We start from the raw sequence: 25,091 nt of genomic DNA on the forward strand, positions 1-25,091 counted from the left end.
AATGAGAGGTGGGACCCTGGGTAGCAATCAAAAATAATGAAAAATGGGAGGTTTGTTTTGTTTCCCTATAAATCTAAGCACCACCACACACTTGGTGTATTCAGTTCCAAACATTTATTATACAAAGAGTTATGGCAGACTGCTGAACAGGGCTGATAGGATAAGGATGGCAGCACACAAAAGGCAAGATGTATAAAGGTATTAATACAATAGATATAACAAATAATATTTTGATTGATATGCTATAAATGAATGAAATAATGGCTGGTGTAAAAAAAAAAAAAAAAAGGGATAAGTCACAAAGACTTGTCAACTAAGTGCTGGCTGAATGCCAATACTGTTCAGATGGGGGCACAACAATATTCTGTTAGAGTCCTCTTGGTCATTTCGTAGGCCAGAAAGAGTGCGGCGTTGGAAGGAAAGGCCCTGACAACCGTGGGCATGAGTCCGCTGTACAGAGGTAAGAATCCTGCAAACACAGAAAAACAACATGAGGGAACCTAGAAATAGTTGATAAAGGATATGAAATACGCTGTTGGAGTGACATCAACTCCCACCCGTCGTTTTCCCTTAGGGCTCTGGCACACGTGGAGATTAGTCGCCCCCGACAAATCTCCCTTGTCACGGGCAACTAATCTCCCCAAACTACCATCCCACCGGTGAAAATGTAAGTTGCCGGTGGGATGGCACACGCTGCGCAGGCTCACGAGGCATTTTCACCAGTGGGATGGTAGTTCGGGGAGATTAGTCGCCCGTGACAAGGGAGATTTGTCGCAGGTGACTAATCTCCCCGTGTGCCAGAGCCCTTAGAAGCCAATCAGTAGAACAATAGGAAGGTAGCAAGATAGCAGCTCCCTGACACCTGTGAAGCATCTACTTGTCACAGCTACTAAACACCAGAAAATACCCTGCCATAGGCCATACTGAGAATTGCCTCTGCTAAATCATATATAGAGACAATTATCAGTTAATGATCAGCATTGTCTAGTAGCTCCATGTGTCTTAACCCTAATGCTAAGGGCTGTGGCACACGGGGAGATTAGTCGCCCGTGACAAATCTCCCTGTTCCGCCACGCCGCCACGTATGCCATCCCACCGGCTATTTACATTTTCGCCGGTGGGATGGCACTTCGGGGAGATTAGTCGCCGCGAACAGGGAGATTTGTTGCAGGCGACTAATCTCCCCGTGTGCCAGAGCCCTAAGGGCAAAGACACAAGGAGCTACAGTACTTAGTAGCAGCTACATGTCACGGCTACTAAACACCAGAAAATACCCTGCCATAAACAATACTGAGAATTGCATCTTCTAAAACACTTGTAGAGACGATTATCAGTAAATGATCAGCATAGTCTATTTTTGTAGCTATGACAAGTAGCTGCTACTAGTAGCTCTGTGTGTCATTACCCTAAGGGCTGTGACACACGCTGAGATTAGTCGCCCGCGCCGTGTGTGCCACAGCCCTAAAAGTGGTAGATATCAAAGTAGCACGCAATAGTTAAAAAAAAACAAGTCCCGCTGCTACATGACTCCTACATTGAGCAGGAGAAACAATAGCCTGTTTGCATATTTTTCAATAAAAAAAAAAAATAGCCTGTTTGAAAGCAGTTCTAATGTGTAGCGCTGGCTCTTTCTGAAAGCATAGACTGCACTGAGATGGCGCCTACACACCAATATTACAGCTAAAAAAAATAAATTTGTTGGTTCAAGAATAACATTTTAAATGGTAGAGGGAATTATTTGCTGAGTTATTTCATTTAGAAATAAAAAGTACACCATAAAAATCATGACAGAATCTCTTTAATTGCAGTTGGGCTGTTTTCTTAAAACTCCTATCCTAGGCAAACATTGGTGAGCTCTTACCTTCTGTTCGCAAGATGTGCAGCAAGGAAATAATGAAACCCTTAGAATGTGGGGTCAGTGTGAGAACCTGAACGCGTGACTTCACAGAGTCCACTGGATAAACTGCAAGCCAGAAACAAGCCCCTCCCACGCCGCCACTGACAGTCACAACCAGAGCACCTGTTAAAGCAGATAGAGTGTTACCAAACACCAAACTGAGTAATAGATTTTAAGGGATATCCCCCCCCCCCAACCCATGGGAAAATTTTTCCACTGGCCTGGGGGATCTTTGCTGCTCTCTCTTTGGCTTAGGATATCGATGCTCAGCTCATAGCCACCAAAAAAGAAGAAATATCCTGGAATCTCTCGCAGCCAAGTGCTGCTGAGGCCACGAAACAGACCAGGGATGCCCTCTGAGCTCAGAATAGCACGGACCACTGACCAAGGGGTGCTGAAGATGTAAAACATAAGGAAGAAATGACTGAATCTTTGTACAGGTATGGGACCTGTAATCCAGAATGGTCGGGACCTAGGGTTTTCTGGATAAGGGATCTTTCCATAATTTGGATCTCCACACCTGCTAAAAATTATTTAAATATTAAATAAACCAATGGGCTTGTTTTGCCTCCAATAAGGATTAATTATATCTTAGTTGAGATCAAATACAAGGTACTGCTTCATAATTACAGAAAAAAAGGAAATCATTTTCAAAAATTAGAATTATTTGCTTATAATGGAGTCTATGGGAGATGGCCTTTATGTAATTCGGAACTTTCTAGATAATGGGTTTCCGGATAATGGATCCCATACCTGTACTTGCAGATATTTTGGCAAATCAGTTTTCTATTTAAGTCTTTTGTGTACTGAGTTATTTTGCTGCAGAAACAGGAAAAGGGTCTTCCCCAAACTTTTGCTGCAAAGTAGGGTGCATTGATTTGTCAAGAAAGTCATTGCGTGATGTAGTGGCACCTCTGTCGGCAATGATGGGTGAAGCTTAAAGGAGAAGGAAAGGTTAATAAAGTGTTAATCTCAAGCTGCAGGCATACCTTCAGTTGTCTCAATAGTCCCCTTAAGTCTCCCCATATTTTTCCCCTTCAGATGATCAGAAGCCAAACAGGAAGAAAAAACGCTGAGCTGTGTAAAGAAAGTTCCCATAATGCCTCACCAAGACCCAGACCAAGTGTACATGCTCAGTTAGTAAGACTATGAGTCAGCTTCCTGCTGATTGGCTCAAACCCACATTCCTAAGGGGGGGCGAGTTCTTAGCATTCTTGAGGAAGGGGGGAGCAGGAGAGAGGAGAGACAAACAAATCTTTTTGACAGAGAAGTCAGTGCAGCGTTTCTGTGAGTGCTTATGGCTGTATTTACATAGACCTTTCTGATGAAGCTTTTTACCTTTCTTTCTCCTTTAAATAGCCAATTCCAATCATTAAAAGGGGTGTCCACATACTTTTGGCCACATGATATGTAGCAAAGAACAATGGCTGAAATGTCTAAATGCCTAACCTATTATCTCTGCCAGGCAATATTGCCCATTGATAAGGGCAATTTTGCTCAAGAGGGGAAATTATAAAAACAAAATAAATAGGCTAAAACTGAGAAATCCTTGGTAACCCTAATGACATTAGCTTCAGCTCTATTCTCCAAGCTTGGCTCTCCCTCGCTCTCTGCATAGCACACTGACCTTTTATGTGGGATGTCTTTGTTGCCAGACAAGCGCATCTCATGCTGCGTCTGTATGCGGCACTTTACAAGCTCTGTAGGACAAAGGGCCAAGGAGGAGAATACAGAAGCTAGAGAGCCTGCAGTGGCCTTGTGCCAGTCACTGTGAATGGAGAGTGATACAAGCACACATAATCAATGGAGACCAACTGGTCATACACAAAAGAACAGAATGAGTAAAGGTGCATGGGGGAGAAGCAAGCAAGTCCAACACTGGTCAATGTTGTCCTACAAGTTAGTAATTTCTGAACACTATGATCATTGTTCTGTGATTGGCTTCCACTATTATTTATATAGCACCATCAATTTTCGCAGCACTTTACAAAATAGAGGGGTACAAAAGACATAACAGTTAACATGTACATATAAACAATTCACAAAACTGGTTTGCGGCTACATTGGATGAGGATCAGAGACACTAGGGGGAGGGCCCTCCTTGCAAGAGCTTACATTCTAAGAGGGAGATGTGAGACATAAGGTCAGGGTAACTAGCATGGCATTGTAGTTCATGTAGGTGTGTAAAGTGACAGTTAGTGCGGATTGGACACCAAACTAACTACTAAAACATTTAAAAAACCAGGTTGGCCGACAACAACGTTTGGAATTTGTGGTGTCATCAGAGCACCCAAGATGAAACATTGGTGGGACTAAACCTTTTCCTGCTACGAAAATTGCTAAATGGGCAAACCACCCATATGGCCAATTTTAGGGTTGACAAAGTATCAGCATAATTTATATTAGTGTTGTCAGATTATATATATATATATATATTATATATATATATATATATATATATATATATATATATATAAGGACAGAGAGCCGCACACACAAGGACTTAGCGATTAGTGAAAAAATGTATTTGAAAAAATCCAACTTTTCAAGTACTGACTGTACTCTTCTTCAGGGACAAACCAGAGTCTCTGTCCTTATATTTCCTCATTTTGCCAGCACCCAAGGCATTTGTGCCTTTATAGGGTGTGCTCCACTCTTCCTTGTATATATATATATATATATATATATATATATATATAATGTGAGCCTATGCCACATACTTTTGGCCTAGTATGTATGTGTGCCTTGGCTTGTTTATGTGCACTGTGATTCCTGGAAGCATCCCTTTGTACTTAAAATGGCGGTTTTCTATTTAGGATTATCCAATGGCACATACTACTAAAAATATATTTTTATGACAATAGTTTATTAAGATGAAGCAGGGTTTCACATATGAGCTGTTTTACGTGAGATCATTTTATAGAAACATTGTTCAGGGGTATAGTTTTCCTTTAACTTATTACATGCATAGAACATTTATGTGTATATTTCTTTTAATAAATATAAACGGGAGCTGCCATGTGTGTTATCAATTGTACTGCAACTCAATAGCATATAGTTTCTCTTAAATGAAGCCAAAAATATGTGTAAACCAGGAAGAAAAGAAAACAAGTTGGAAGCTGTTGATGGAAGGGCAGAGAAATAGAGCTCAGGGGGTTGATTTGTTGTACTGTACTGTATATGCCAACATATAAGAATCTGCACCTGAGTTGTGATGGATCTTGCAAACCTAGGCAACGTGACACCAGATTCTGGCAGAACCCATAACATGCAAACAGCACTGCATTTTCTGCTGCATTTGCCACAAGAGCAGGAGTGGTTCCATGATACAGACCACGTAGTCCCTCTGCGTGATACGTGCGCACAGCACAGTCCACAAACCCTCGATACATAGTTGGGAAAGTCTGCATCTTTACCTTTGCAGTGTCAAATGGCTGCCCGCTGACCACACAAGCCACGCCACCTACAGGACAAAGATGCCATGCATTACCTGCTGCCCCCCAGTGGTGTATGAGAAAACAAAATTCCTAGTCATTTTTCAGAACAGAATCAAAATGGCAAATCCATAAAAGCAAATCAATACAGATACTGATGTCTATGAACACTTTTACGAGTATTATTGTGAATGTAATATGAAGAGTATATATTATTCAAGGTAGTGGAACATGGCTGGTAAGGGATTTATTTTTCAAAAAAAGCTGCATTTGGTGCTGAGGGCACAGGAGTGGGAAATGAATGAACCACAATGATAAACAGCTGAATGGTGTATGAATGATATCATACTTGGGTCATTGGGGAGAAAGGAAAAGAGAAGCACTCACCCATGGCACCTGCTATCAGGTTAATAAGAATCTGCTTAAGGTGTGTGGGCGGAGCCTTTTCCGATGGCATATCAGCCTGCTAAAGAATATGACAAAGGCAGCAAATTAGTCTCAATAAAGACATACATTTCAGGCAAAATTGCATCTGCATACCTTATATCGATTGTCCTTTTTATGCAGATTGACAAGATTTTACTTTCCTCTGCAGCAGCTGCCTGGCACTGGGTGCTTCTCAAAAAACACAGCTCAGAATTCCATATTTACATCTATATGGCTATGAGCACATCATTGAATAGCCACCTATTAGTAGCTGCCCCAAACAATACTATCTTGCTCCCTGTGTTGCTTTTATAAGTGAAAATATACTCTTTACTTGACCTTTGCTATAATTACTTATGTTACACAAGTAATGTTAAAGGCTGTACATGTGATATTGCCATACCAAAGATTTGCTTATATTTGATGCTCTGTTAAGGGGTCGTTTGCCTTTTTACCTTAAAATTTACTTTTAGTATAACATAGACATTGATACAGTATTCTGAGACAATTTGCAATTGTTTTTCATTTTGTATTTTTTGTGGTTTTTCAGTTACTTAGATTTTATGTTTAGCAGTTTCCAGTTTAGTTTTTAAGCAGCTATCTGGTTGCTAGGGTCTTGTTTACCTTAGCAACCAGGCAGTGGTTTGAATGAGAGACAGGGATATGAATAAGAGAAAGATAAATAAAAAGTACAATAAAATTGTAGTCTCACAGAGCAATAGTTTTTGATGCCAGGGTCAGTGACCCCCATTTCAAAGCTGGAAAGCTATAAAGGCAAATAATTCAAAAACTATTTAAAAATGATTACTGAAGGCCAAGTTGCTAGGAATAGGATATTCTATAACATAATAAAAGTTAACTTAAAGCTGCTCCCCCCCCCCCACCACCACATTCAGTTGATGGCATAGTTTAATGTTTGTGGTTCTGAGTGCCGGACACATTATTGACCTCCAGCCAAACGAGTCAGCCTGTGCCAAGACATAGACATGTGCCAAGTGCATAACAGATGAACTTCTTCCATAATGCCAAACCTGGAGTTGCAAGTTATTTTCAAATTGCCATTTTATGAAATAAAGTAAACAGAGTAATTCCTTAGCATGTTTTGCATTAGACTGATCCCTTAGGGCAGGGGTCCCCAACCTTTTATACCCAGGAGCCACATTCTAATGGAAAATGTTTTGGAGAGCAACACAAGCATGAAAAATGTTCCTAGAGATGCCAATGAGAGCTATAATTGGCTATTTGGCAGCCCCTATGAGGACTGGCAGCCTATAGAAGGCTCTGTTTGGCAGTACACCTGTTTTTTACGTAATCAAAACTTGCCTCCAAGCCAGGAATTCAAAAATATGCACTTGTTTTGAGGCCACTGGGAGCAACATCCAAGGGGTTGGGGAGCAACATGTTGCTGATGAGCCACTGGTTGGGGATCACTGCCTTAGGGCATCTAATATTATGGAGAACCAGTTTGTCATTAAAGGGGTGGTTCACCTTTACGTTAACTTTTAGTATGTTATAGAATGTTCTATTCCTATCAACTTTGCAAGTGGTCTAGTCAAGTTTTTAAATTCTTTTGTATATCTTTCCAGTTTCAAATGGGGGCAGCAACCCCGGCAACAAAATATACAGCTCCTGTGAACTTACAATTTTATTACTTATCTTTCCATTCAGTCCTTCTCCTATTCATATTACAGTCTCTCTTTCAAAACACTGCCTGGTTGCTAAGGTAAACAAGACCCTAGCAACCAGATAGCTGCAGAAATTCCAAACTGGAGAGCTGCTGAACAAAAGCTAAACAAACCGAAAAAAACACAAGAAATAAAAAAATTGCCATTGCAAATTGTCTCAATATATCAATGTGTACATTACACTAAAGGTTAGTTTAAATGCAAACAACCCTTTTAAATGGGTAACAGCTGCCAGCCACTGCAGAAAGAGGAGACAGGAAGCAAAAGTCAGAGAGCATGGATATTTAAGTGCTTCTTGGGCTTTAGCACTTAAAATAAATCCAACTGGTATGATGTAAATCAGATAGCCCTCAATTTTAAGACATAAGCTTTGGGAACAAACTGTATACGAAACAGATATGACCCTTTTAAAAAATTGCAACCCATCTTGCCAAACTTTCCGCATTATTAAACAGACTTGCATGTAAGGCATACTCAATTTAAAAAAAAAAAATGTAATACCTGATCTGCAGCAGGTTTACAGTCACAGTCCTAAAGACTATGAGCTATGTTTGATGCAAACAGTAACACTAATTGTAATGGCAATTGCCAACCCATGATTGCAATTCAAATGAATAGGAGGTGACTGCAAACATTTGCCATTTGCCCACAGAGCTAATGCAGATTTCCCCATCCATACGTGTTTATTATAAAGAGAGCGAAGATAGAAATCTGATACAATCTGAAATCCTAAACATTTTTTACACTGCTACAGCAGTGGAGCATGTATAGCTGTCAAACAACCCTATTTCATGAGCGAGATAATTTTTTAAACCTGAATTCCACTTTAGACTAAATAATAACACAAAATAAGGTCTCAAAAGGGCTTGTAGATGATCATTATCTTCCTCATGACATGGGGTTGGCTGACAGCTTTGCAAATCACAGCTAATAGCTGAGTGGATGCAGTGTGCCTGGGCAAAGCAAGGTGTGGGAAGGGAAAATCAGAGTTATAATGTCCTACTGCATTGGTTTCTGTGCAGCCTTTGTTTATGGGGTACTAAACCTGCACTGCACTACCAAACCTTATTCAGCTGTTGCTGTACTACAAATTCACATATTAAGCATATAATGAAGAGAGGGGAATTCTGGGAGCTATAGTCCAGCAACATCAGGGTTTTCTTAAAGTAGTATTGCACCATAAAACTTTTCCAAAACTTTCCCCCAAATCTCCAGCAGCTGCATTAAAATGCCAGAAACCCTCTGATGAGAATCCCAATTACGTTTTTCAAGAACTTCTATAGCTAAACTGGGGTGTACAGTGGGACAGCATATAATTGGGTTTATAACCCCTTTAATTCCAAGCCAGCCATTAGGTATGTGGTTTGTCTGTTTCTTTAAGGGGTGAATAGCAACCCTACACACATTTTATTTCATTTTGTTCCCCAACTATGTTGAATATTGGACATTGGGAGTTCTAGCATGTCCTTCCTGCAAGATGAATGAGGGACTAATACCTTTAATGGAAAATTCAGTGCAGCTCCTTGTTCCTGCATTAAAGCAGATAGATGCATCTCATTTATTTTATTGCATTTGATCCAGGGCAAAATGCCCATGCCTAGACAAGGCCCTGGCATTTCAAGTACTCAGGTGCCCAAATATACCCCCACCAGCCCAATAAATAGTGACTGTCTATGGCATCTTACAGCAGCCCCTCTGGCATTTGCCATACTCCACAGACTGTCAGTCCCAGGTGTAGACAGTACCAAGAGGGGGGTACAAATCATACCTTCAAACATTGCAAAAAAAAAAGTTCCTGCTTCCTCCCCCACCAAAAAACTGTCCAGTTTATCAAAAGCAGAAGGATCACCTATAGTATATAGGATTAGAATTTCAGGGGTGTGCATTCTGCAGTCCTCTCTGCATTGATACACTACAACTCTCAGAACTCTCTGCAACTATAGGCTGTCAGTGGGATGCTAGAAGTTGTAGTACATCAACAGCCAAATGTCTACAGGTCTCTCAATACTGAACATGAAAAAGGTACCAGTTATATATTCAAAAGCAAGCAAAGGACAACCTGCAAAGTTATGTTACATTAGAAGACTTAATTGTCAATATAAATCAAAAATATGACCTTTCCTGAGGTACCTGATGTGGGCAGCAAACTGGAGTGTGGAGAGGAGTCAGTAAATTGAATAATTGCCTTCAGATGGGCCCCAGTGCAGTAAGCTCATTAACAAAAGAACAGCAGCACCAAAGATCATCCTGCTTCTAGATTGCAATGTAGAGAACTGGTAAGGGTCATCAAGCCTCTGGATTTCAGGGTAGAGAACTAGTAGGGCTCATCATGTCTCTGGGTTTTGAGTAGAGAATGGGTAAAGCTCATCATACTTCTGGATTTTAGGGTAGAGAGTGGGTGAGGCTCACCATGCCTCTGGATTTTAGGGTAGAGAGTGGGTAAGGCTTCTCATGCCTCTGGGTTTCAATATTAGAGAACTGCTAAGGTTCATTGTGCTTCTGTGTTTCAATGTAGAATAAGGGTAAGGCTGATGCCACATGTGGCGTTTTTACACTGCGTACTTTCTAATTCTCTCGGCGGCTGAAAAACGCACAATATCATCATCCATAGAAATAACTTGAAAAGATTCGAAGCAAACCACATAATGCGTAAATACGCTAGAAAATGCCTTACCACGGATTTTTCAAGCGTTTGCCGAAATACGCCAGTATTTGCACAGCAAGCTATTCCTATGTATACACAAAGGCAGCTGCCAGACCTAGCGGAAATATGCAGCGTTTTTTACTATTTCGCACTATTAGCACCATGGAAACGGGATTTGCTACGTCACCAGTACTAGGCTGAAAAACGCCATAGTCAGGGGCTGTGTGGCTTGTGCGGCGTTTTTAGGCTGAGAAAATATGCAGCGTAAAACCGCCACATGTGGTATCAGCCTAAGGCTCATTGTGCCTCTGGGTTTGGGTAGAGAACTGGTAAGGTTCATCCTACCTCTGTGTTTAGGATCAAAAAATGAATGGAAAGATTCATGGCACTCAGCCATAGAGAAATCACCTTGCAGCACTAGCCACATCGTGTTTCCCATTCAATTGAAAAGTGGTGGCTGGTAGATGGGCATTTTAATTGCCTCAGTTTTTTTTGAGATAACTGCAGCCACAGTGAATTCCTATGTGTCATTAACTTAAAGGTATGTGCTAGCATTTTAGGAAATTAATTTAGTTCACGTGACATAAAATCAGTTTAACTTGCCATGAAGGATGTGAATTTAATATATGTCCAGTATTAAAGGAAGTGAAATGGCAACCCTAGAGACAATCTAGGTAAGAAGGATGACATTTGTAACAATTCTCCTTTACCTCATAAAATTGTCTTCCACCCTATGGGTAGTGGTCACTGCAAATAAAATAGGGAAGCTGAAGAAGTTTCAAATGGGTTGTGACCATTCAGTTCTCTGGATAAATTACTCATTTAATAGTTATACTGACTCAATGTTAAAACCACAACCTTTTATCAAGTTATATTTGCAGAGGTCTACACTTTTTTTTCCTCGTCAGTTACTGTGGAATATATGAAACAAGTCATTTTGGCTGAATAGTGTAGTTTGCTCTTAGGCTGATGCCACACGTGGCGTAGGGCTGATATTTTCGGCAAGCGGAAAAACGATTGGCGAAAATTCAGCCCTACGCCTGCTACTTGTGCCTGCACCCGAATAAATGGAATACGCTCGGGTGCAGGCACATGTAGCTGATATACGCATGAAAACGCGTGAGAATGCAAAGTCTCGCATTTTCATGCGTATATCGGCTACATGTGCCTGTACCCGAGCGTATTCCATTCATTCGGGTGCAGGCACAAGTAGCAGGCGTAGGGCTGAATTTTCGCCAAGCGTTTTTCCACTTGCCGAAAATATCAGCCCTACGCCACGTGTGGCATCAGCCTTAGCAGCCAATCAGCAATTAATTTTGCTTAATATACTAGCAGTACTTATGGCAGGATTCTCTATCCTTCCCAGTGCATATAAATTGGGTTTTCCAAAAGAACCTGATAGGGATAAATATTTTTTCTATCATGAGGAAAAGGGTAGTGTTTTCAACTAAACACACAATTCTAACACTTTAACTTCCGAGAAAAACCCTGTGGGCCCCACCAACCTAGGCCTACTTCAGCCCTCCAGCCTAACCCTGACGTAAGACTTTTGTTGGAAATGCAAATATATTTGTTGTTAATTGTGGCATGTGGGCACTATTGTTGATGAGATGGCTTTCTCAACACTCAGAATTGCTTCTTTCACTTTGTCATATAGGAGAGACTTTGAAAGCTTCTATGTGAATACCTGTAATACTGGGCAATACAAATCAGTTGGCTCTGCAACAGACAAAATAGCTGTGTAAGGATTTAAAAAGCAGTGGGAAATTTAAGCTGCAGTCAAGCTTTACTGAACCTTCCATGCGCTGAGTGCTCTAAATTGCTGAATAAAGGATTACATGTAAAGGTGGAAAATGTACCCTGCTTAAAATGGGAAAAGGTGGGTTGCATAAAAAAAGAGGTATTTAAAAAAAAAAAAAAAAAAAATCCAAAGTGGAAATTCCCCTAGCTAATCTTTAATAAGTGCACCTATCATGCTGAAACTGCTTACTCCACCAGAGGTGTGGGCTAATAGAACCCACACCTCCCTGTTAAGGGAAACTATAGTTAAAAAAAAAAAAAGTCAAGCTCTGCCAGCACCAAGAGGGAGCTTCTGCTGCAGGCAGTCATGTTATTTAGAGCACATGTACATGCAAGTGCCACAATATGGCTGCCCGCACCGGAAGGGAGCTCCCAGTTTGGGCAGCAATGTTGTGTTGGGGCAGTGTAGGGAAACTGGAAGACAAGGCAAGATCTGGAAGAATAAGACAACTGCTAAAATGCTTAATTGTAAGCTGTATGGGGCAGGAACCGCCATCCTCTTGTCTGGCATTTAGCTCTGAATATTAAATGCAACTGTACTTTGAATGTTTTATCATTGCAATGACCCCATCTAGCCTATTAATTTAGGCTAATTCTGCTGCACAAATAAGTAAACACTTGTATGGTGCTAAGGACCTGCAGAAGGTTGTGCTAACTCAGAAATGGCATTGCTCTGTGCCACAGGCAGTATTGCTTGCACAATATGATCTGCATGAAGTTATCAGGAAGGCTTACCTACGACCTCATCACAAACATCTGATGTATGCAAACAGCATCTAGACAAGATAAGAGGCCTTAGAAACTACTACAATGTATTAAAATTATTAGCAAAACAGCACCTCACTGCAGTCACCACCTTTAATGCAGAGTTCCATAAGATGTGAAATCCACTGGAGAGCATAATTGGTGCTATAAAAGGTAACTGGTTTATTGCATATCATAACCCCAACACTTTGAAACATTGGTGATTCCCCTTGACAAAAGACTGTTCCAAAACTTTGGGGGGGGGGGGTGGGGATCATCTCATACCTGCCCATCTAGAAATAATGTCACTTTTGTGGTATGTAATTGCTTGTTTATGTTACACATACTAAGACTGGTGTAATATAAAGCCACTGTACCATATTTATATACACTGTACTTGTGGTAGTTCATAAAGCGGTTTTTCCCCACATTAGGGCACAGAGGCATTGGCTAAAACCAAGCCAAAGACTGGTTTCCCATGCATACATGGGATATTTCTGCTATAAGTATTACTCCTGTCACACCACACTAAGGTTTGATACATTTTCATTCAAACAAATAGGGCAGTGACTCCATAATGCAATTCAGTTCTGCAAGAACTTTGTTACTTTGTGTAATTTTGTTTCATGCATGCAGCCTTTGTTATCCACACTGGTACCTGGTACTATTGTCTCATGGATACCATAAGTATTAAAGATGTTCCATTAACGGCAGTGATTTGAAGATTTCATAAGTTGAGAACTTTAAGTTCACCAATTCATTTGACAATAACACACATATTTCGGGAAAAAAAAAAAAAAAAAGGCTTAAAATTCCATTTATTTGTCAACTGTTACCACATCTTAGACATCCAGAGAACCATTAAGTTTCTCCTACCATTCTATGGAGAAACAGAAAAAAAAAAGGATGACACAAGGAAAGGTGTGCCAACAGCAGAGAACACATGAATTGAGTTAAGGGCCCTATATTATCCAAGCTGACAGGCCTCAATCCAATCAGGAAAAAGCCTTACAACGTACATAAAAATTGTATGGTCCAGAATAGAATTAAAAAAAAAAAAAAAAAAAAATTACAAAAACATACTTAAAAACAGGTCTCTCAGCCGGAAGTCTGGGCAGAAACATTCCAACTCACAATGCAAAGATTTAGGCTGCATGATAGAGAAAATAGGGCACGCACCAGGACCAGGTGATAAACGGTATCAACATTTCTCATTTTAAAAGGTGTCACATTAAAAGAAATGTATCTGCTCAGTATTCCAATAGTAAAAAAAAAAAAAAAAAATTGGAACCAGTCCATCTGCACCAGAGACTGTCCTTAAACCTACCAATACAAAAAGCAGTCTTACTAGCTTTAAACCACAAATTTTAATATCGCCGACGTTTGTTGGGACCAAAATCAGCCCCTGGAGTACCCCGGGGAAAAGCAGGTGGGTTGGCTCCACCGAGACCTTCTATGTTGGGGGCTTGCCCAAAACGTTCAGTTGGTGGTGATGTCTAAAAGGGGGGAAAAGAATACGTAAATAGATTTAAAATTATAGCCAGTTCCCGCAGGACCAATTTTAGTAAATGGAGAGGAATCTTACCATTCCAATTGCTGCTGCTTCTGGCATCATTGCACCAGGTCCAGCGTTAGCTGCAGCACCACTTGCAACATTGCTGTTGGCCAGGGAAGGACGATTATTCATTCCAATTGCACCTAAAGAGGAAAGAGATCATTAGACATTTAGGTAGTTACATACAAAAATAGCCATAAAAGGAGTTCAGTCTTGAATGTACATACCTGGCATTGCCATCTGTGCCATTCTTATGTCAGCTTCTCGCTGTAAGAAAATAATGTTCAGGTATTAGGAATGAAAGAAAAAGCATTGATCTGAGCTACTAAAACCAAATCTTTTTAACTTTTACCTATGAGTAAGATAGGAAACAAATCTATTGTGGCAGTTTCAGGTCTGTGCCAAGCAGAAATTCTAGGCTTTTAACTTTTACTAATATAGCACACTGAAATACTGGCAACACTGATTGGCAAAAGTTGCTAAGACCAGGTTGCATGCTATATTTATTTAATTAATGCTATATTATATTTATTTAATTTTAAGATTTATACTACAGTCCCTATAAAAAATATTTGCCCTTGGAATTATTCCCAGAACATGGAAATGAATGCATTTCCTTGTTTAATGCTGATCAAAAGTAAAAACAAATCTTTCAAAGTCCCTTCAATCACAAGAGAGGGGGGAGGGAAGCAGGAACCCCCCTCCTTCCCCACAAAGCCAGTATTTATCAGCTATACTGGTATCTATCAGCTTTGCAGATTTGGACACTGCAATTATGTCCCCATTCCTCTTTGCCAAACTGCCCAGACACTGTCAGGCTGCATGTAGGTAGGGAGTAAACAACCTTTCCTAAATTCAGCCACTGGTTTAAGACCTGTACTCGGGCATTAAAAAAAAAAAAAAAAAAAAAAAAAAAAAGACAGCAACATGATTTCCCAGAATGGCTAATTTTGGCTTTATACTTGGCCTGGAAGACAGATCTTCCAAGGCTCAGGCTGCATGCAGACCTTATCTGGTTTTCCTCCAGGGTGTTACTGTATTTACTTCCAGTCATTCTACCATCACAAGCATTAAAGGAACAGTAATACCAAAAAATGAAAGTGTATAAAAATAATTAATATATTATGTACTATTGCCCTGCACTGGTAAAAGTTGTGTGTTTGCTTCTTAAACACTACTACAGTTTATATAAATACCCTGCTGTGTAGCCATGGGGGCAGCCATTTAAATTGAAAAAAGGAGAAAAGGCACAGGTTACTAAGCAGATAACAGATAAGTAGCATAGATTCCCATTGTATTCTACACAGTTATCCGTTATCTTCTTATGTAACCTGTGCCTTTTCTCCTTTTTTCAATTTAAATGGCTGCCCCATGGCTACACAACCGCTATTTCTATTAACTACAGTAGTCTTTCTGAAGCAAACACACAACTTTTACCAGTGCAGGGCAACAGTACATTATATATTAATTATTTTTATACACTTTCATTTTTTGGTGTTACTGTTCCTTTAAGTGATAGATGTTCAGTGCTTGGCTTAAACCAAACATGCAGTTTATTCTGATGCCTAAGAACTTCAGTCTCAGACCATAGAACCGCCTTCCCATGTAGCTTATCTAAAGGAGATAGTGAGTTTTAGTTTAGGGATTTTTTTCTATAAAGTTGCAACTGGTGAAGCACTGCAATTTCTACACTGTAGCTTGTATATATCTTTCAAAGTTGTCACAGGTCTCTTGGTGGCGTCCCTCACTAGTCTTGTACGGAGACTCACTTTTGGTGGTCAGCCTGTCCATGATTGATTTAACTGTAAATTCCTGACTTTTATCCATCCCAACAATTTCAGTCACCTTTTCACTCAGTTTCCTGGCATGTTGTTTTGTCTTCACGGTAAGCTATGTCCCAATACTGACTCAGAAGTCAGACCTTCCGTATACACATTTATTTATATTACTTGAAACCCCATGACAACACTGTTTAACTTATTTAATAACTTGAGAATAACTGGCTGCAGCAATAATGATTTTGGGTTCTAGTTAAGCCCATGCCCAACAGGCTCTACATTTCAGGAAAAAAAAAAAAAAAAATTTGCTTACCTATACCAGTCTAGCATCTGGGGGATTTTACAATTTGTTTAATGCCATCCCTTTTTCCAAGGATATCCATTGGATTTCTGATCTTAAAATCCTGCCAGACTCTGTTTTGACTATAGAATCCACTGTTAAGTCAAAAATTCCATAGCACTGTCTATCTAAGCCTTAGTGTTACAAGACAACTTAAAAGAACTAAATACTAAAAATGCCACATTTTATATATTAAACTGACTGCACTAGCCAAAAAGAGTCAGCATCTCTATAGTAGTAATCATATAGGTCTTTACAATTATCACAGGTGCTTCCCATCTTGGATTCTGTTATAACTGCCCAGGAGAGTGCACATTCTCTGAGCAGGTGTTGAGAAGCCTATCTTAGGGGTTGTTACAAATTATTGAGCAGATTAGGCTAGCCTGTCATATAAACTAATGCTACAGGTCTGATTATTAAATTCTGATGCTAATTGCACTAGTTTCAGAGCTACCATATAATGTGAATCTGAATGAATTACTAATCAGTCTTATACGGTTACATTTAAATTGTATATAGGCAGTATATTGAAAGTTTCAGTAACTGACAGCAGCACAGAGCATGTGTAATGAATCAGCAGAAATGAAAATGGGGAGCAACTGGGGCATCTTGAGGGGCACAGAGCTTCCCTGCTAAAGGCTGTGGTTGCCTTGTGCTTGTACAGAAGCCTAAAATATCATTTCTAGCCTCTTTAGTTAAGCTTTTAGTTCTCTTTTAAAGTAATAGGCACATAGTAGGATATCGTTGCAGGGGTTGCAAACAAACCAACTAAAGCAGTGACAAGCGCTTTGCTTAATTAAGCATCTACATCTACAGAAGAATACCATTTTCTACTGATGAAATATTTCATCTTTGGGGCAGGTGATCAGATGAACTAGTTTGAAAATGTGACTTCATTTTTCAAAAGGTTTTATGCACAGTGGGTGTAATAACATCCAGCAGAGTAAGGGAAAGAAAGCCTGTTTCTTAAGTTCTATTCTAAATTTCAATTCTGAATTTCATTTCATCCTGGTCACCTTTTTAACATCCATAAAGGCAAGACAGCTAACATGAAAGTTTTGGCTGCAGCTTTCCAAATCTTCAATATGCATCCCAACCAAATGAAGTCGCTACTGGCCAAATTATGACCCAGTAGCTAGGTAGTAGTAGTAAACGCCGTTTTTTTATCATTTAGTTGTAGATTTGTAACTCTAAATGGTAAGTGTAACAGATCTCAAACAGTTCTGGCTCAACTAGTGTTTCCTCACTATTATGTATATAAGGTTATACACAATATAATGCAAGTGCCTGTTTTATACTCACAGCATCAGGGTAGCTGTTCTTGAAGCCTTCTTGCTGACGTCTTAACATCTCCTCTTGTTGTCGGCGTGTCTCTTCCTCACGCCTTCTGCGCTCCTCCTCATGCCTACAGAAATGGCACAATTAACTCACTGCAGCTTGACATTTATATGTAGAGTATAAATAAAGTTTTCCTTTACTATACCTGAGCTCTATTTGCTTGCGTTTCTGGACTTCTTGACTGTGTAGTTCTTCCATTCGGCGGAGCTCTTCCTGACGTCTCATTAGATCTTAAAGGAAATATTTAAAGAAGTTTAAGGACTGAAGCTATGGGTGTTTACAGTAATTTAATCTACAACCCCAAATAGTAGTTTGTGGACTTTGTTGGTATAGGTATAGCACCCATTATCCAGAATGCTTGGGACCAAGGGTATTCCGGGTAAGGGGCCTTTCCATAATTTGGATCTCCATACAGAGCAAAAGGAAATCAGTTTAAAAATTCTGAATTATTTGATTAAAATGGAGTCTATGGGAGACAGGCTTTCCGTAATTCAGAGCTTTCTGGATAACTGGTTTCCGGATAAGAGATCCCATACCTGTATATGTTTTTACACACAGCAGTATAATAAAACTGCAAAAGGTACCATAATTTATACACATGGCCTCACCTTGACGCATAAGCATAACTTGGTGCTCGTGTCTTGCTGCTTCCATTTCAATCTCCATCTTCTCTTGTGCTTCCTTAATGTTCCGATCAACTTGCTCTTGCTGTTGTTTCTCCATTTCAATAAGGGCTTTCCAGCGCATAGCATATTCGTATTCAAAAGAACCAGGCTGAGCAAAGCGAGGAGGTTGCTCCCTCTCCCTAGAATTAAAGGGGTGAAAAAAGCCTTAGAGGATTCAAGACTGTTTCAACCCCATTCCAGCTGACAAGTATTGACTGCAACATCATTCTGAACCCAAAAAAGTGCTCTCTCAAATATCCAGATATTAAGCAATGTATCCAGTAGCAAAACTGTGTGGTAAAAAGGATAAACACAAGCTAAGAATCCACCCTGTGTGGCAGGGGCCAAAGGGAGTAGACCTGCATTTTCAAACATTACTTAAAAGAAAAAAAAAAAAAAATATATTGAATAAAGCACTTCTAGAAAACACCAATATCAGTTGAAAAAAAAAAAAAAAAAAAAAAAAAAAAAAAGATCAGGACACATACCTTTGACACATCTGATTCTTCACAAGCAGTTTCTCAGGCAATCCCTCCTCATCATCAAGTTGATCCATGGGCTCCACAGTTATAGGACGAGGAAACCTACAGAAATAAAATAAAAAAAAAAAAAATTAAAATAATAAAAAAAAAAAGGGAAAGTTAAAAAAAAATAGAAAAAAAAAAAAAATAAGTCAGTTCAACTTTTATTTCCCTCAAAACCTTGACAGAATACTCACGAAGTGAGAAGATAAGCACCATCACTACAACGGTCTAGAGCTTTTCGCGCAGATGGTTTTGATGCAAACTCCACAATTCCTTTTCCGGTGGATCGTCCACGGTCATCAACGATTACTACTGTCCTCTCAACTTGACCAAAGATGGAGAAAGCCTCCTCAAGCAGCTCATTTGACACAAACTGAGGGATGTTCTTGACAGACAGGGAAGCACTATGACAGGCAAACCGCACACGTAATTGCTTTCCACGTAGAGGCAGGTTATCCAACTCTGCTTTGGCTATCTCTGCCAGGGTACGGGTTTCCTAGAGATAACATTGTGTTAGTTAGACCACACACAAAATACTATACAGTACATTTACAATTCGAATCTAAGCTTAGGACTACAAAGTAATCAAAACCTGTTCTGCTTCAGCACATTTTATGCTGCTTAAAATGTGTAACTGTCTGGACCACTGTATGCTAGACTATGTGTACAACTCATAACACCTGCAATTCCTTTTTGGTGTGCACATTGTCTGGCAGTGTTACCCTACTGCCCAGCTTCACTCATGAGAATTTTCTTACAGAAGCAAAAAAAGAGCACTATATTTACAGAATCATAAAGCCCTACTGGCCTATATAAAAAGATAAATTGCCTCTATTTAGACTAAACATACCAGTCTGATGAATCCAAAACCTTTGTCTTTGTGGATAAAGATTTCTCCTGCCTTGCCATATTTTTCAAACAGTTTACGCATTTCTTCCTCAGTAACATCCATTGGCAGATTACCCACAAACAAGCGACTTCTTTGAGTGTAAGTCTTCTCACCGGGTTTACGGAAATTCTTCAGGTCAATTGTGACACCTTCATCTAAATCATAAGTAACAGGTCAGAACATTTCAACAATACAGACTACTTAGTAATGCTAGAAGGGCTACACTCACTGGGGCTGGTAGCCTGCTGACCATTGGTGGGTGAAGTGGTTTCTGCCTGCTGATGTTGGTGGTGATGTTGTTGCTGATGCTGCTGTCTCCGGGGAGCATGATTCTGCTGTTCCATTCTGTACCCTCTGTTGCCCTGCATTTTTCACTGTAATAATAAAGCACATTACTGTAAGTACACAAGTTTGTTTAAACAAATTGAATAACCAGATCATTCAACTTCCAGTAAATGCAAAACTTCTCCCAAAAAGGTAAACTGCTTACATTTAAGCCCAACCTCCCATCAAAAGGTCATAGATGCCACAATAGATCTGGCATACCTCAGAGAAATTTTTGCATTATACATGGTGTAAAAAGCAGTGACACTCCAAGCTGGTGTTTATTGTGCTTTTTACCAACCCCCTTCTTTTGCCCTTCTGAAATGCAAGACACATACAAAAAGTCTTCTTAATTAATATTAATATTGTGTGAGACATGTAAATACATAGCACTGCCTTAAAAAACAAAAATAAGAGCCAAGGCATTCAACTCCATCGAGTGGCCCTACCTTTGGGAAGTGATGGAAAGGTTTTGCATGGAGAAACACTATTAAATTGACCCAGCTACTGTATCCCCACAAGCTCTATTGAGTGTAAACATTAGTTCAACTTCATGCACCCTCTCACTGCAACTCAGCATGAAGCCCAGCATCTCTGGTCTTAAAATAGGAGGGGGGGGGGGGGAGAAATAATTGAGGAGATTATACACCAAAGAACCCTTCTATTTTATGCAAGGAAACACAAAGTGGATGAGTACCACAACCCCAAATCTTAGGGCTGTGGCAGACGGGGAGACTAGTCAACCGCGACAAATCTCCCTTGTTGTGGGCGACTAATCTCCCCGAAATACCATCCCACCGGCGAGTACGTAAATCGACGCCGCATATGCCATCCCATCGGCAATTTACATACTCGCCGGTGGGATGGTATTTCGGGGAGATTTGTCGGGGGCGACTAGTCTCCCTGTGTGCCACAGCCCTTAAAGGAACAGTAACATCAAAATATGAAAGTGTTTTAAAGTAATTAAAATGTAATGTACTGTTGCCCTGCAATGGTAAAACTGGTGTATTTGCTACAGAACGCTCCTACAGTTTATATAAATAAGCTGCTGTGTAGCCATGGGGGCAGCCATTCAAGCTGGAAAAAAGGAGATAAGGCACAGGTTACATAGCAGATAAACTCTGTAGAATACAATGGCATTTTATCTGTTATCTGCTAAGTAACCTGTGCCTTTTCTCATTCAAATGGCTGCCCCCATGGCTACACAGCAGCTTTGCTTATATAAACTATAATAGTCTTTCTGAGGCAAACACCCCAGTTATACCAGTGCAGGGCAACAGTACATTATATTGTTATTTCTTTTATACACTTTCATATTTTGATGTTACTGTTCCTTTAAGGAAAAGGAGGGAAACAGTAGCAACAACTCTGCCCCTAATCAAACTTACCTACCTTTCCAGGTGCTGCCTTCAAAAATATAACATATGGCAATCATGGGAAAACACAAAAAAAAAAAAAAAATCACCAAATCTGGTGTCAAGCTATAAATAGACTGTTCTGAAGTCTAATGCTAAATAAAAAAAAATGTCTACACCAAACACTAAAGCAGATTGATGCTTTATTTTAGTTTAGTGCCATCACCTTAGCCAGCACTTTTCAATAACATTAAAACACAGACCCTGATGAAAAGAACGCATCTGCAGAACCAATGTCAATGTTTTATGTTGTTTATGTTATAAATGCATAAACAAACACTTTTGAAAAAAAAAAAAAAAAAACACAGTTCCTACATTAAAAACATAAGCAGCACCAATGAATATTTATTTTAGAGTTATACGAGTAGGGTGTATACATAATGAAATCTAAGCCCAGCAGCTATTTCCTATCCAATCATTCATAAATAGCTTCTACAACACAAACTGTACTGGCATTCTAATTTACAAATATCCTTAAAAAATTAATGCAAATACAAAAAAACACCACAAACCTAAAAAAATGTAAATTAAAGCCTAAATAACACAAAATTGACCGCAGAAAGCATAACTGTTCCCTATTGTTATGCAAATTAACACTGCAGTCAAAAATCAGCAAGACTTGCCATTCATCTGCCCATTGTTGAACGGAGCACTTCTACTGAATATCAGGTTGGTCACAGATCTTACCCCCCCCCCCAGAAGTCAGAATATGGCAGCTTGTGGGATGTAAGGGGGCTGTATGCTGGACAGACACTTAAGCTGGCCATACACGCACCAATAATATCGTACGAAACCTCGTTTCATATGATATTTGGTGCGTGTATGGCAAGTCAGCGGGGCGACCGATATCGCAGGGGGCTGCTGATATCTGTCGACTTGCCGATCGGCCAGGTTTAAAGATTTTGATCGGGCGCCATAAAAGGCGTCTGAGCAAAATCTGCCTTCAGGGCTGAATCGGCAGAAGGAGGTAGAAATCCTATTGTTTCTACCTCCTTATCTGACGTTTCAGCCCTGAACGTTAGTGGCGGATTGGAACGATCTTTCGTGCGACCAATGGTCGGATGAAAGATCGAAAAACGCCACGTGTGTGGCCACCTTTAGGAGCAAATTTAGCAAAACGTGATATAAAAACTCACCCACGTTCTAGTCATTTCTATGAGCTTTCACCCATTGATAAATAAGATTCTATAAATCTCAGAAAAATGAACAGAAAATGAGTTTTTATGTATAAAGATCTAAACTCACATTTTGATAAATCTGCCCCTTATTTGTAGGAAATACAATACCTGACTGCTTTTGCATCTCAAGGAGCCCAGGGCAGAGCATATACAAGAAGCCAGTTATTGCTTTAGTTGGTAAATAGATATCTTTACATTAAACACTGAAACACCTCCTAGGCCCTCACCCTAAATACCTCCTGAACCCCCCAAAACTACCCCGAGCTCCCATAGGGGCTGCTTCCTCTATAATTGCCCCAGATAAGGAGGGTCCATAAAATAAACCCATCACGAGTTTTCCTTGACCTATGCAAAAACAAACAAACAAAAAAAAGATAGAAATGCAGTCTATTAGGAATAAACTACATTCCCAAAACGGTGACGGCCGTCTCCCCAAGGCTTATAGGGCGCACATTTTTACCGCGATTTTATAGTAGACTAATACAATAATAGGGGAGCAACCACAACACAAAAATGGTGTTGATAAAATTGAAAGCGTAAAATGTAATAGGAGTAAGAGAACACAGGCTCCCGAGTGCACAATAAAGACGCCACACTATACAAGCAGCCCTATATACAAATACAATCGAAATATCCGAAACTAAAAGGCAACAAAATCCCTAAGATAACGCGGCTCTGTCCCTGCCCCTCTGCCAGCACCCCCAAACCCCCATTATACCCGTTCCTGATGTCCTCAAAGCAGCAGCCAAAATTCTCTTTATGAACAATCCCAGCGACCTCCCGCGCAGCAAAGGAAGCTCGTGCCCGGCGGAAACGACCGACAATCTAACCCTATCAACGTTGCCTATAACTTGCCTCCCATTGGCCAGCAGGAGTCGTCATAACAATTCTATCCAATCTGCGATTGGCTGCTGCCTTCGCAATTCACGTTTTGACCAAGATGCAATTTCTCGATTGGACGCTGCTCCGTTCTCCCAGTCCACGCAACGTAGCGTACGTCATTTTATTGTTGAAGTAGTTTGTGTGAGAGGAGGCGGAAAAGAAGAATAGGGGGTGGTATGCGCATGCGTGGGGGCTATTGGCTCACAAAGGAGCGAACGAAAGTGATTTCGAGCGGAAAGTGAATCCAATAAGAACACAGAGAGAAGGGATTTAAAATAGATACTAATATACCATTTGTTTCCTGTTGTAAAATGCACTCATGATAACTGCAGGGTCACTTAATTAAATCCATCCTAGTTTGATAAAAGTATCTTTTTACTGCTGTGAATCTGTTACCTTTGCCTAACTAAGCTGTGTTATGTGGCTAACTAATCCTGTTACGGGCTAAACTGGCTGACTCTGCCCCCTTAAATACTTGCATTGAAATCACAAGTGTCCTTTTGGGCTAAATAAAAACAGGGCACTCAAGCTTAGTGTGCCATTACCTTTATGCTTGTGTATGTAATCGTAATTATACAGTTAAAAGGAAAAAATAGCTGCCTTTTTAACATGAGCTTATTCCATTGGGCTTACATGAAAAGGTGCCTAAACACTCTAAACATCTAAAATTCCACAAATTAATATATATTCCTTTTTGTTTCCTGTCCGAGTGATGTCACTGCTACGGAGGTTCTGACATCACTAAATACTTCTTTGCGTGTGCACAACAAATTTAACCAGATCATCTGGAAAACCCAAGGAAGTTACATCAGTGACTGAAGACCAGGGGAGGGAGTCCAGATGTGGCTAAAGGTCCCCATACACTATAAGATCGCCAAGCGAGCGGATCTTCACCCGATATCCCCACCTACAGGTGGGCGATATCGGGGGGCATGTAGGTGAATTCGATTGTTTGGCCCTGGGGCCAAACAATCGAATTCTAAACACTGCAATGGCGCAGTCGGTTCGGGGACCGCATCAATGAGCCGATGCGGTCCCCGATCCGACTGGATTTTCTAACCTGGCCGATTGATATCTGGCCAATTTCAGGCCAGATATCGGTCGGCCAGGCCCCTTGGTTCTGCCCCTACACGGCCAGATAAGCTGGACCGATATCGGCAGCTACTATCTGCCCGTGTATGGGGACCTTAACTCTGGAGATTACTACCAGATTTTATGGGTCAGACTTTATCTGACCCACATAATCTGATCAAAATCTTCAGTATAGTTTAGCCTTAAGGTGGCCACACACGTGGCAATTTGGGATCGTTTAGCCACTAACCGTTCAGGGCTGAAACGGCAGATAAGGAGGTAGAAACAATAGGATTTCTACCTCCTTCTGCCGATTCAGCCCTGACGTCAGATTTTGCTCAGGCGCCTTATCAAAATCTTTAAACCTGGCCGATCGGCAAGTCGACCGATATCAACAGCCTCTTGCGATATCGGTCGACTCGCGGACTTGCCATACACGCACTGAATATCGTATGAAACAAGGTTTCGTACGATATTATCGGTGCGTGTATGGCCATCTTTA

At 40.3% G+C, this 25,091-nt stretch overlaps 2 protein-coding genes across 7 annotated transcripts; both read right to left on the bottom strand.

Annotated features, from left to right (window-relative positions):
- Positions 1-97: 97 nt before the first annotated feature.
- Positions 98-9,784, bottom strand: LOC100495907 (mitochondrial ornithine transporter 1). 5 transcript variants are annotated; one of them, XM_002934905.5, is made up of 7 exons: positions 9,573-9,781; positions 5,719-5,794; positions 5,102-5,360; positions 3,525-3,665; positions 2,119-2,291; positions 1,862-2,020; positions 98-469 (listed from the first exon to the last, which is right to left on the bottom strand). In XM_002934905.5, exons 2-7 carry the CDS (start codon positions 5,786-5,788, stop codon positions 342-344), a joined length of 930 nt encoding a protein of 309 aa, XP_002934951.1. In that variant the 5' UTR covers positions 5,789-5,794; positions 9,573-9,781; the 3' UTR covers positions 98-341. The 5 variants fall into 5 exon arrangements, with proteins under 5 accessions (XP_002934951.1, XP_012824589.1, XP_012824588.1 ...); XM_012969135.3 differs by having other exon boundaries at positions 9,559-9,781; XM_012969134.3 differs by having other exon boundaries at positions 5,719-5,797; positions 9,559-9,781.
- Positions 9,785-13,431: 3,647 nt separating this feature from the next.
- On the bottom strand, positions 13,432-23,552 carry nono (non-POU domain containing, octamer binding). 2 transcript variants are annotated; one of them, XM_018096191.2, is made up of 11 exons: positions 23,492-23,552; positions 19,949-20,093; positions 19,681-19,874; positions 19,025-19,326; positions 18,795-18,890; positions 18,250-18,446; positions 17,787-17,871; positions 17,606-17,708; positions 14,413-14,452; positions 14,216-14,328; positions 13,432-14,126 (listed from the first exon to the last, which is right to left on the bottom strand). In XM_018096191.2, exons 2-11 carry the CDS (start codon positions 20,085-20,087, stop codon positions 13,998-14,000), a joined length of 1,398 nt encoding a protein of 465 aa, XP_017951680.1. In that variant the 5' UTR covers positions 20,088-20,093; positions 23,492-23,552; the 3' UTR covers positions 13,432-13,997.
- Positions 23,553-25,091: the final 1,539 nt, after the last annotated feature.

The sequence above is a fragment of the Xenopus tropicalis genome, chromosome 8 (genome assembly GCF_000004195.4).
Source record: "Xenopus tropicalis strain Nigerian chromosome 8, UCB_Xtro_10.0, whole genome shotgun sequence".
NCBI lineage: Eukaryota > Metazoa > Chordata > Amphibia > Anura > Pipidae > Xenopus > Xenopus tropicalis.

Bases quoted from the DNA above. Each gene is read 5' to 3' on its own strand.
- LOC100495907 (XM_002934905.5), bottom strand. From the start codon at position 5,788: ATGCCATCGGAAAAGGCTCCGCCCACACACCTTAAGCAGATTCTTATT. The intron at 3,666-5,101 runs GTGCAGATTCTT...CTCCATTCACAG, and splicing joins CAAGATCCATCACAACTCAG to TGACTGGCACAAGGCCACTG. The intron at 2,292-3,524 runs GTCAGTGTGCTA...TTACATCTTCAG, and splicing joins AAAGACATCCCACATAAAAG to CACCCCTTGGTCAGTGGTCC.
- nono (XM_018096191.2), bottom strand. From the start codon at position 20,087: ATGCAGGGCAACAGAGGGTACAGAATGGAACAGCAGAATCATGCTCCC. The intron at 17,872-18,249 runs GTGAGGCCATGT...ATTTCCTTTAAG, and splicing joins AGTTATGCTTATGCGTCAAG to ATCTAATGAGACGTCAGGAA. The intron at 14,453-17,605 runs GTGAGTATAAAA...ATTTTCTTACAG, and splicing joins AGAACAGCTACCCTGATGCT to CGAGAAGCTGACATAAGAAT.